The 12,369-nt window shown below is 38.2% G+C and overlaps 1 protein-coding gene across 8 annotated transcripts in view; it reads right to left on the minus strand.

The window, feature by feature from the left end:
* The window catches only part of LOC103564643 (regulator of G-protein signaling 22-like), a 165,397-nt gene extending 154,543 nt beyond the window's left edge, over positions 1–10,854 (minus strand). For 7 of the 8 annotated variants that reach the window (XM_070631856.1, XM_070631857.1, XM_070631855.1 and 4 more), the window contains exons 1-3: positions 9,937–10,854; positions 6,266–7,745; positions 3,398–3,500 (exon numbers count right to left, since the gene is read on the minus strand). In XM_070631856.1, the coding sequence (XP_070487957.1) occupies positions 3,398–3,500; positions 6,266–7,728 (1,566 nt within the window). In that variant the 5' untranslated portion in view covers positions 7,729–7,745; positions 9,937–10,854. Of the gene's footprint in view, positions 1–3,397; positions 3,501–6,265; positions 7,799–9,936 lie in introns of all 8 variants that reach the window. The other variant, XM_070631851.1, reaches the window with a different exon arrangement.
* Between the last annotated feature and the right edge of the window lie 1,515 nt (positions 10,855–12,369).

Here is a 12,369-nt window from a genome sequence, read left to right on the forward strand (position 1 = left end):
ATTCCTTGAACGTTTCTCACCTTAGCCACACGTCAGAAGAATAATGGTTCTGGGTAGACCATGAAACCCAATTTGTTCGACTGGTTTTTGCAATACTTGTAAATATTTGACTCATTTTTACAGTTAAGTTTTGAACAGCTTTGATATTTTCAAAGGAGAAAAAAAATCTCGTATCTGAACTGGATTTCCACATTACTCAAATATTCAGCCAAGTATTATCTTCAATACTAATCCTTATAGCTTTGTATTTTGTTAAGGTTGGTAAGAGAAAAAAAAAATAGTAAGGCTTTTTTTTTTTTTTTTAGCAAATTGGCATTCTTAACCAATTATCAAAATAAAATGTGAACTTTCTCATGTGTCCAACTATGATTTTGATTCCTCTTCCTTGATAGTCTCCTTTTGCCACAATTGGCTCCTAACAGCGGGGAGAGCTAAAACATGAGAAATTATAGTAGGATAAGTATAGGAAATGAGGATAGCTGGTCATGAAAAATTATGTGATTAACAGTTTAACAACATATGCATAAGTATAATGAATGAATATTAGTTTTCAGAAATTAGAATGAATACAGTTGAACTGTATTACAGTTTCATATAGGACTCAATACTCTCTTATATTACATTTGTATAAATTATTTGCAGCCTAGGCCATGCACATGGCAAAAGAGCATACTAAAATTTCAATGGATTTCAAGGCAGTTGGTAAACACAGTGACTGCGCATGCAGAAAAAAAACAAATAGGGATATTTTGAAGCAAATTTCAGCCACAGAAGAAACATTTGTTCATTTAACAAATATTTATAGAACACCTGAAGGTGCCAAGTGAATAAAACAGTCTAATCCTTGTCTTCCTGGGGCTTAAAATGTGTGCTAATATCTCTTAACAATAGGAGGCAAAGCAGTCAACAAAGGCATATGTTTATGAATGCCAAAATTTTTCAAAACATAGTCACCATCATGTTACCAGAAAATATTTAAATGTGAGAGTGGAGTCACCTTATGGTTGTTCATTTCCATGATTATAACAAAACACTGAAGAATACAGTAAATTAAGAAATTCAATGGAAAAGATATGGTATCCTAATGCTAATGCTCATTCTCACTGCTGCACAGCAAATAGAAAAAATTGAGATCCTATTACATGTAGCCGATCTGTGCCTTCTAATTTTCACACTTAAGGAGCTGTCAGTGATGCTATACAAGTGTGAGGAAAACCATTAAAAAACTTTGTTTTATAGTTTTTCTGTTTTGGTTAATGACATACACTAGGATAATCAGGTAGAAAGCAACCAGTCCACATCAGAATAGGAAGGCAAATGGCACCAGGAAGGACGTCTCGGAGAAAAGAAGGAACAGGTAGAATACCTGATTTGTCTGGACTTACACAGAGGAGGTTTCCAGCTCTGGTGGATAATGGGAGATGAATCAAGGATCTCTATAGAGAAACACTAAGCAAAAAAGAAAGAAACTGGGCAATTATTAACTCTGGGGAAAAAAAAGTTATATAAGAAAAAAGGTGTAATCATACTGTACTGCACGTTACAGCTGTCAAGAGTCATAACAATCTCAGTACAGTCTTAATAATGTCAGCACCTAATTCAGATTCACTTTCAAAGGACGGTAAGAGGAGAAAGGGAAAAAGGAATTCAGAGAGACAGGTGGGTAGACAGGTAGCGGTAGTAGTGGTAAGAGGTTAGAGAACAAACAATCTCTAAATTTGTTGAAAGAAAGCAAAGAAATAGCAGTAAAGGCATGCTATTTAGAAATGGAGAGGTACATATCAGAAGGAGCAGCTGAAGAGTTGAAAGTGATTGCCTTGATGGGGAAGAATCCAGAGTAGGAAGTGACAGGGCAGGAGAATGCATGTTTTGTTATAAGCCTTATTGTCCAATTTGACTTTTTTAACCATGTACTTGTTCTTCTTTGAAAAAAAATTTAAAAAGCAAATCAAAATAAGAAAAAGAGTTCAAGTAAGGAAAAAAAGTGTAGTCCTTTAAGAAACCAAATTAGAAGGAAAAAAAGTGGTAGCCAGCCTAGAAGATAGAATAGTTTATCTAGAATTACCTGGTGTTGCCAAACACAACCACCTGTTTCTTCCTTATAGGATGTAAGGAGTACATGGAGCTAAAAGTTTAATATTAATAGGTGCTTGCTTAAAAAACTGTTTTTTAAGTCCTTAGCATGTAAGGAAGCACTCTAAAAAGAAATGTTAAGAAGGCAACTAATATCTTCAGGATTATAAGCTCCCAGAGCCAGCAGCTGCAGCAGTAAGTAGCCAGGAGCTGTGAGTAACTCGTAAGGAAACATCACAAGTGAAAAGGTAAAACTTTTCTTAAAAGTAAAGTAGAAAGTCAACATTTTAGTTAACATCAGTCGCTCATATTTCATTGTAATGAGAAACCCACAAATCTGTATTTAGGTATTCATATTTGTTTATGCCATGCTTCATGTCAATTATTATATTTACTCAACTTAGAAATTTACTTATAAGATGTTATTAAATACTTTTCACTAGACCAAGAATAAGGGAGTAAACTCTCAGAGTTTCTTTTGGTATTAATGTCTAAGAAAGGTCTAAAGTTAAATATACAATAAATAGGGGGGCCAGAGTCATCAGATGCCTATTATACAAAGTACGTCCCTAGGAAGAACGAATCTGCTTCTGTAGGACTTTTCCTGTAACTTCAAAGCTGGACCTCAAATCTTCAAAAGAGTACAGGTTTATGATGCTCTACTAGTACTAGTACTAATCTGCCATGCTCACTAGCCTCCAGGGCTTCATATATGTTATTCCCTCTGCTGAAACGCTTTTCCCCGTCTTCATCTGGCTAACTGCTAACTCATGATTCAGGTCTCAGTAAGATGCACTTTTTCTGAGAAGCCTTCCCTTGATTCCCAAGTATTAAACACTCCTTTTAAATGTTCCAATAGAACTAACTCTGGGCTTCTCTTAACACACCTGTATTTTAATCACCTGTTAACCTGTTATCACACACAGGGTATGAACTCCAAGAGAGCAGGGACCATGTCAGAAATGTTCATCATCATAATCTGAGCAAGTGACAGTAATATCTACTCAAAAGACAGGATAGAAAGTGCTATAAGGATATCTAATTCTGAATGGGATCCAGCACATCACTGGTATTCAAATACTGCTAACAGTACATACACTTAAACAGCAACAAAACTCAACAAGATGTTCTTGATGCTAGGTAGTCTACTCCACTTATGGACTGGAAGGAAATGGAGTTTGGGAAAAGTAAAGAGTTTATGAGTGAATGTTTGCTAAATGGAAAAGGTTAAAAGAAATCAGGAAAACTAAATTAAGTTGGCCAGCAATATGGGATCATCAGATATTTATACAAATCCATTTTAGAAAAGTATTATATACATTACCTCAGAATCCATTTTCAGTTTTGTGATATAAAATTTCCTCCTCTGATTTGCTTTTTTATCTTGAACAACAATTTCGCGCCAGTTTCTGCTCACTTTCCAAACACTATAACAAAAAGATCAGTCCTTATATTGTATATATTCCACAAGATTAACATTTTTTGCATATAGCAATTAATAAGAAAAACTTGTTTTAAAGATTTTGGAAAGTAAATTTAAGCCTAAAAATGTACATTAAAAATATGACTTGATCTACATCAATGTTTCATATTGATTCACCATATGAAAGAATTCTTATTAAAATACTAAATATATGCCAGAATTTATATTGATAGATTATCATCTTATAAATGGTTAAGGGAAAAACATAGTTTCATAAAAGCCAATATGAGTCCACAGGGAGACTGATTAAGAGGATTTAACTTCAAATGTGACACTAAGATTAAAAATTTGGAACATGACATGCAGCAAATGATTATCATCTACAGCACAAGAGATTTTTTTAATCAATTTCTCCTATTAATGTATTTAATATATCTGTCATTTTGATTAAACAAACACAAGAACAATCAATCCTTCACTGGATGTACTAAGTGCCAAATAAATATTATTATGCGTAACACTACAAAGTCCCATTTTATATACCAAAGGTTATGAGAATGAAGCAGCTAAGGAAAAAATGCAATTTATGCCCAGTGATTGCTTATTTAACAACTTTGGCAGTACTAATTGTTAAAGAAAAGGTATTTCTTCAACTGTTAATCTGGTCTTTTTTTATTACTCTAACTTCACAAATCACTCAAAGGGAACAAGATCAGACAGTTGAAAAAAAAAAGTCACTGGTTATGGAGGGCCCCAGGTAATACTTGAATTGTAATACTACTATTCTTCCAGCTACCATGGCCACCTCAGTTGCCATTGCCTCTCCCTAAACTGATACATATGCTTTACATCAGATTGATGGAGAGGAATAGGCAGAAAGTCATCCATTGATGGGGAAGAAATGAAACATATAACTGAGTATTTGCCACAGCTATTTCAAATGACCATAATCTCTCACATTACCAAGATTATACATGCATTCTGCGGTACAACTACTATAAATTTGGAGGCCTGGACAGGAGAGGTAATCATTGAAATATGACTGAATATCAACTACTTCCACAAGTGAGCACCCAAAACTATCACCCAAGTTTTTAACTGGTCTGTATCCAAATACTCTGACACATAAAAGTAAAATTCCTATATCTTAGCCATATCATTAATTTTTCTAAACAAATAATATCTTGTTTGAACATTTTTTAAAGGCACACACATATAGGTGCACTAATCTGTTTATTATCCTACTTGGGTTACACCAAATACATTCCCAATCAAATCTATTCAGAAAGGCCTTAAACCTTTATAAAAGTTTGTAGAAAAGTACTGGATTAGAAATCAAAGGGTTCAATCATAGACCTGGATCTATTCCTGTCTCCTTGAGTCACTATTGGCAGGTCTCTTAATTTTCCTGGAGTTCACTTCTCTCATCTGCAAAACACGTGATTGGACTAGATATCTCAAAAGAATTCTAGCTATGAAATTCTACAATTCTCTACAATAGCCTACAACTCATTTATGGGGGAAAGGTGAAGAGGGGCTTTACTAGAAGTAGCAGTGGCCATCAAAACAGCAAAGACTCTATGAACCAAACTCTTTTTTTTTTTAAGATTGGTCCTGAGCTAACATCTGTTGGCAATCTTTCTCTCTTATTTTTTTCTTCTCCCCAAAGTCCCCCAGTACATAGTTGTATTTTCTAGTTGTAGGTCCTCCTAGTTCTGCTATGTGGGACGCCACCTTAGCATGGCTTGATGAGCAGTGCTAGGTCCGCACCAAGGATCCTAATAAGTGAAACCCTGGGCTGTTGAAGTAGAGCATGCAAACTTAACCACGCGGCTATGGGGCCAGCCCCTGAACCAAACTCTTGATATACCCTATTGAAAAAGAGCTTCACTATCTCTCCAGCATGTCCTCTTCTAAGCATCACCTTACAGAACTCCTATTCCACATGGCTTCCCTCCTTCCTGGTCATGGCATTCCCAAGGCTCTTGTCTTCTGAGAGCCCTGCAACTCCAGAATTGCCAGTATGAAGAGTCTTAGTTTAGTCTTTGCAGCCATAGTTCCTACCCTCAATACTCCTAAATATCTGATGTAGTTTCTCTTTAATTATGTAGCACCACTCAATATACTGAAATCTCTGTGAACACAAATTCTTCAGTTTCTAATTCCTTGAAATTCTACCAAGTAATTAACTTTCACTGCTGTGTTAGCAATGAAAATGAAATAATCCATATTGCCCTTGGTCTCTGAAAAGACCAAACCCTAAAATGAAAGCTAACCACTGTTCTTGGATTCTAGAACTCAGACTAAATAACTAAATGGTATCTTTATATGTTGTCATTCCTTAGTCACCATAATGCTTTACATTATTTCTGACCAAGTGTCATAACTTTAATACAATTTGCAGTCTGACAACAGGATGTGAACTATTAAATAAATCATTAAGTAACTTTCGTGGAGCTTGCCATCTTGAAAGTTTAAAGTTCAACTTTTAGAAACTCTCTTCCCAAATGACAGTGAAATGAACCTTATCCACAAGATTATATTGTTGCTTCTAAAGCAGGCTTTTAAATAGAGGGAGCTATACCAGTAAGCTCTATTGAGAAGTTCACTATACCACCTTTGATAAAATGTAGGACAATCAAAGATAAAGATAATAAAACAAAACAAATAAAGAACAGAACAACTACTCCACTCATAGAAAAGCTTTTCAACTAAAAAAGAAGTGATAAAAGGCAGTTTTGTTTCGGAAAAAAAAATTTTATTTCTTACCTGCATAGGCTTTCTGTAGTCAAGGAATCTAATACCATAGCAAGAATATGCTTTAAATTTCTATATTTTAATTCTGTTAAGATGTCCAGTTTTTCTATACCCATTTTCTTGCCAATTAGTCCTGCAAGCACACACTGTAGTACAGCAATTTTCCCCTCATCCCTTTCTTCTAAGAATTCATGTGCACCGCTTTGCTGGAATCTTTTCCTTTTGCTTTTCATAAAGAGCTCATGCACTAATTGCAAGGCTGGGGTCTGTGATAAATTCTTAAAGCTTAAAATCAAATCCTCACTCTTACTATCACTGCTCAGCTGGCTCTCTGACATGTCCGAAACAGTTTCTGATGTTGTTTCAGAGTCAGAATGCACGGTCTGCTTTTCCTCTTCTGTCTCAGATTGTGAGCCCTGCTCCCGAAGGGTGGACAGTCTTCTCAACCTTCCAAGACGCCTTGACTTTTTTATGGTGTCCCCTACTTTTAGAGTTCTCTTATGTAGTTCTTGAAAAGAACCCTCCTGGTCAGAGAGAGAATCTTCTGTTTTATCCAAGCAAAGTGAATTAAAACCACTGTCTTCAGGTGTTGAAATATTGCCTCTCACTTCAGTTGAATGAGAAAGCCTTTGTCTTGCATTAAATTTAATGTTTGCTACAAGATTACTTACTGGAGTCACAAATATGTCCTCATCTGTTCCACAAGTTGTGCCATTAACAGAGGAGCCCAGAAGTTCAGGATATGTATTCTCATCGTTAATACACACACTGCTATCACTAAAGTCACGTGTAATAGAGTCTTTAAAATTATTGCCCGGAATTGGAGATATACATTCAACTTCAAATAGGCTACAATCATCTTTGGAATCATCAATTGTGGAAGTCTTCTGTTGAGAAAAATTTAGTCTCAATTTTTGACTGCTGGAAGTTGCTTCTTCTGTTTTCAAAGTGCTAGTACCCAAAGAACTAAAATTATTTCGCCCTTGAAAACCTGAAGCACTGCTTGGAATATTTTTTTCTAAGTTGAGAGCTTGGCTTGAACTACTTTCTAGAGAATTATTTTGTGATTCAAAGTCCCCTTTTAGAAGAGAGAAGGATATGGTCAACCTTCTGCGTGGTAGAAGTTTTTTCCCACTGATTTTAGGAGTTTCACAGAGTTCTGGGGTTTTATCCTTCTCCTTCCTAGGGAAGACAAATCTCTCTTTTTGAGTGGGAGACTCTAAAGGATGTGTTAAGTCCAGATTTGAAGTTTCGGGATGTTCATAGCTTAATGTTGGGCCTTTTTCTTTCTTTCCGAAATACTCTTTTTCTGTATTATCAAAGCTGCAAGATTTTAACAACTCACTGTAGCCACTATCTTGAGATGAAGATGTGGAACAAAAATCTCTGAAGCTGGAGTACTTGAAATTAACAGTAGGAGAGTCCACCTCATTTCCTGCTGCAGTGCAAGCTTGACCTGAATGCCTTTCTGACATCTTGAAAATCTCTGTTTCTACAAAGTGAAACCAAATTTTATTCTTCCTTTGAAATAGGTAGTCTGACAGCCTACACCAAAATACATGATTTGTTATGAGTACCGATAATAATGGAAAATTTTATGGCAATAAAAAAAGTTACTTTAAAAACCAAATCTACTCTATACTTATGTGTAAATTACTTAAAACAACTTGACATCATAAAAAACAAAACTTTCAAGTTATAAATATTCACAGATTACTTGACTAAGCCCCATGCAAAAATATTTTCTTGAACTTAGTGAATTATTATTTTATTGAACTTGAGAATAAAAAATCTGGCAGCATCATTTTTAGATGATTTTTTACCTTATGATTTTAACAGCACTGAAGTACATAATTGTAGTTTTAATATTCTAACTTATTTGTGCTGGCCTATATCTAGTTAGTCGGATATTTCCTTTCAAACTTCTGGGATGTAAATAAAGCTATTTGAAAAAACTACATACTAATTTTTAAACATGTCTTTGGGAAATGTGTCAAATGAGCGCTGCCACTAGATTTCACAGCAATTTGGCTAAGCAACTCCAGGATAATGTTATTCATACTTGTAACACAGACCTGTCTCAGAAATCCAGTCCCCACGACCATTCACAAAATCTGGATTCCCAAACTTACAGCTTTGCAGAGACACGTTGGCTCATTGATAAATTACTTACACATTCTTCTTGCGCTAACCAAAATGAACCACTGCCCCACAGATATAAGGCCATTTCAAATTTGGCATGTTATACTCATTCATGTCTCATCTTCTAAATATTTCGAGACATACGGTCCAGTTGCAGGCTTGAATAGGTAACAAGCAACTATTTGTGGGAAATTCCCCCTTTATAATATTCTTGAAATTGTGAATAAAGAATTCAAGTAAATCACTTAAAGAAGAAATATGACAGTAATTATATTTGAAAGGAATGACACTAGCAAATACTTTACTCCTTAGCCTTTTCAACAGTATCATTACATTCCTTCTTTCTAGAAACCCAAATTAAATATTAACTCAAAGGAAGCAAGATAAGAAAGTTATCATAGTTTCTGATATTTCTCTAGATTACTCAAAGGGCACTAAGAAAGTTATCATTCTTTCAAAGTTTTCTCCAGACCACAAATACATTTAATTTTTCTCTATTAAAAGATCTTGGAAAGATATATTTTAGTGACTATAATAAGAAAGTAATGTATGCCTAAGTTACATAAGTTAAATATATGAGTGAATGAGTTTTTTAAACAACAAAATTTTTACTCTAACCACAAAATGAAATAGTTTCTTTATAGTATAATGATCATTAGAAGATCATTATTACTGGGCAAATTACCTAAGTGTTTTTCAATCTTTAAACCTATATTCCTTTTTGGTAAATCTCACACGTGTTCCCTTTTGATCCACATCCCCTCAGATTGTGAGACTCACTGCTATATCTTCTGGACATGCCTACTAGCCAAGATCATCAAACTTTGCATTCTGTAATTTGTATTATATTTTAAAACAATTTTTGTTTTCAAAATATTAAGTTAATGAGATAGAATATGTTTTCAAATTACATCTCCACACACGAAAGTTTCCCACTCTCTGAGAATCATTCTATTAACAGTTTTCACTCACATCATATGGTAAAATTGCGTCAAGGAGTCCCTTTATAAAGTTAAAACAAATGTAACTATTCTTATACCTCACCACTAGGTGTCTCACCATGCTAGAATTTGGGAAACTGAGAGGTAAATTGTTAGAAAGAAAGCTGGGATGCTGCTATCATCCTTTAGGCCACTTGTTACAAACATAAAACCTTTCTAGTGTTTTTTTCTGTTCACCTACACATTCGGAGTTGACTCCAACGTCCTTTCTCTGCTGTCATCATGTTCATCTTTCTACTACCCCAAGAGGTTGGTCTCAAACAAAACTTGGTTCTTCAAAACTTATTTTAATTATTTAAAATTATTCATGAAAATTATGGAATGTCCGTTGACTAATTTTACCGATTCAACAGCTCACCGATTAATCAAACCACCTCCTCAATATCCATTTTTTAAAACCAGGCTCCTGATTAAAGAGTTGAGAACATTTATCTCAGTGCTCAAAAAAAAAAAGGACTTGTAAAATCAGAGAATGAAATACTTATTATTTAACTATATCAACACCAAATTTCCTTCATTTGTTAAAGTGGAAAATCTTACCATCAGGAAATCTTGAGCTCTTAGATGTCAGTTATGTAGGATTCCAAACAAGAAAATCTCTGACTGCCTTTAAAATTCATGCCAAAGTAACAGCACTTAAAAAGAAAACTTTAGTTTGAACAATTAATTGAAACCTGCAGTAGCACCAGGACTGCTAAAATTTGAAGGGTACGTAAAGGACACGCTGCAGGAGTTATTTCTAACATTTGAAAAGGCTTAAATCATTCTGAATTTCCTGCAGCTTTGCAGACAACAGTACCGTCGACATCCTTGTTCCTCCAGCTGGCCTTGGAACCGAGGAACCCTCCTGGATTCGGGCTGTGAACCGGCAGCGAAAGCCGCCGCGCCGTCAGCGCTCCCCGCCGGCGGCCAGCGGGGTGGGTAACGGTCTCCGCGGGCGTCAGTGAGCCCGGCCGGCCCGTCCCGAGGCCAGGCCGCCGGGGCAGGCTCGGCTCAGCTCGGCCGCCAGGGCCCCGGGCCCAGAGAGCCGCCGACAGGCCGAGGGCTGGAAGGGGGTCAGCCGGAGCGGAGCGAGCGGAGAAGCGAACGGCTCCAGGCGCCTCTCCAGTCCCAGCACCTGGGAAGAAAGTGGGCGCGGGGCCGGCCCACACCTGGGGCCCCCGCTCCCGCCCACCTGGAGACCGCGGCGCGGCCGCACCGACGGCGCTGGCGGGCCAGGCGGGGCGCCGAGACCGACTGGCGGGAGGAGAGAGAGGCAGCGGCCGCCGGGCGCGCCGGGGAAGAGCCCCAGCCTCGCCCCCAGGGATGCCCGGCTATGGCAACCCCCACGCCGCGTTCGCGTGGGGCCGCCGCACTTCCTCCTTCGGTTTGAACTGCCCGCCCTGAGTAACCGCTACGCGCCGCCGCACCCCGCGCCGTCCTTCCTCCCGCCCCGCGGCGCCCCCCGCCGGCCGCCCCGCGAGCTGCAAGCCCCCGGCCCTCGCTTTGGCCCGCCGAGGTCTAGTCCTCTCTTTCTCACCTTTCCACCCGTCCCAGAGCACAGCGAGGGCCTCCTAACGTGATAGGCTCTTCCTCTCCCCATTCTCACTTTGGAGAACATCATATAGAAAGGCCGATAGGTCCTACAGTGGGGCGCCATTAAAAATAGTGTAGGAGAATATTCACTTGAAAATGTTTCCCGAGATAATCAAGTGTAAAAAGCAGGTTACAAATCGAATGACTCCTTTTAGGTTAGAAGTATAGATATACACAGGATAAGATTTGAAAGGTATGACAACTTGGTTACAGTATCTTTAGATGGGATTATGCTTGTTTTTTAGGCATCTAAAAAGGGATATTTTATTTACAGGGCACCTAGTATATGCCAGTCTCCATCCTCTGCTCTTGGCAGCTTCTGCCTGGTCTCCTTTTTCTGACTTCTTTTCCGGTGCGTAGTCCCTAAATGAGGCGTCCTACCTCAGCATTTTTCTTACTTTACCTTCTGTGCTTTCATAATTCTCATTCAGAGCTTCAGCCATTACTTTTAAGCCAGTAACAGCTGCCACCACCCCTCTCCTCTGACTGAACATTTCTCCATCTGGATGCCCTTTATTCATCCTAAATGCCATATATCCGAAGTCAAACTCACTAACAATTATTAAGCTCTGACTATGTGCCAACTACTGAGCTGGGAACAGGGAATACAACATGAGTTAGGCACAGTTACTGCCCTTAAGGGGCTCAGTTGTATAACAGAGGAATGGTAGTAGCGCAAAAGAAAGACGGATCTACTAACCTTACAGGAGAAGAGGGAGGCAGAGTTAACTTCATAAAGACCATAAGGAGAGGTGGGTTTTGAAGGACAAATTGCAATTTAAAAGGCAGATAACAGGTGATTCCAACTCCACACACAATGTGCAAGAGCAGGGAAATTGAAACAGTTGGGCACATTAGAGAAACTGTAAATTATTGGTTGTGGCTGGAAACTAAGACTTGTTTGAGGAACAGGCGAAGAAAATTCTTGAGAAAGGGAAGAAGCCAAATCATGGAGAGTTTTGGATGCAGGTTAAGAGTCTGAAGTTAGGGGATCTCATCAAGATGGCAAAACAGGCAGACTCCGAACACACCTCCTCCCACAAACACAACCAGGTTACAACTATTCTTGGAAAAATTACCCTGGAGAGCAAACTGGATACAAAGAACCCCCACAACAAGGGACAGTCCTGACTGAGGCAGAAGAGGCATAAATTCCTCTGGAGAGAAAAAAAGCCACCTTCATGAACTGTGGAGCTTCACAGCTGGCAGGGAGGGAGGCACCCTAAGGTAGGCAGCCCTCCCTGGAGAAGTAGGGACTTTAGCAGGGGCCCATCACCGCTATAAGCATCCTTCAGGCTCAGCACAACTGAGACGAGGGTTATACTATCTGGCTTTGCTGGCTATTAACTACAATGGGGAATACTCCCAGAAGATGCTATCGAGAAAAAGCCAAAAAAA

The sequence above is a fragment of the Equus przewalskii genome, chromosome 8 (assembly GCF_037783145.1).
Source record: "Equus przewalskii isolate Varuska chromosome 8, EquPr2, whole genome shotgun sequence".
Classification (NCBI taxonomy): Eukaryota; Metazoa; Chordata; class Mammalia; order Perissodactyla; family Equidae; genus Equus; species Equus przewalskii.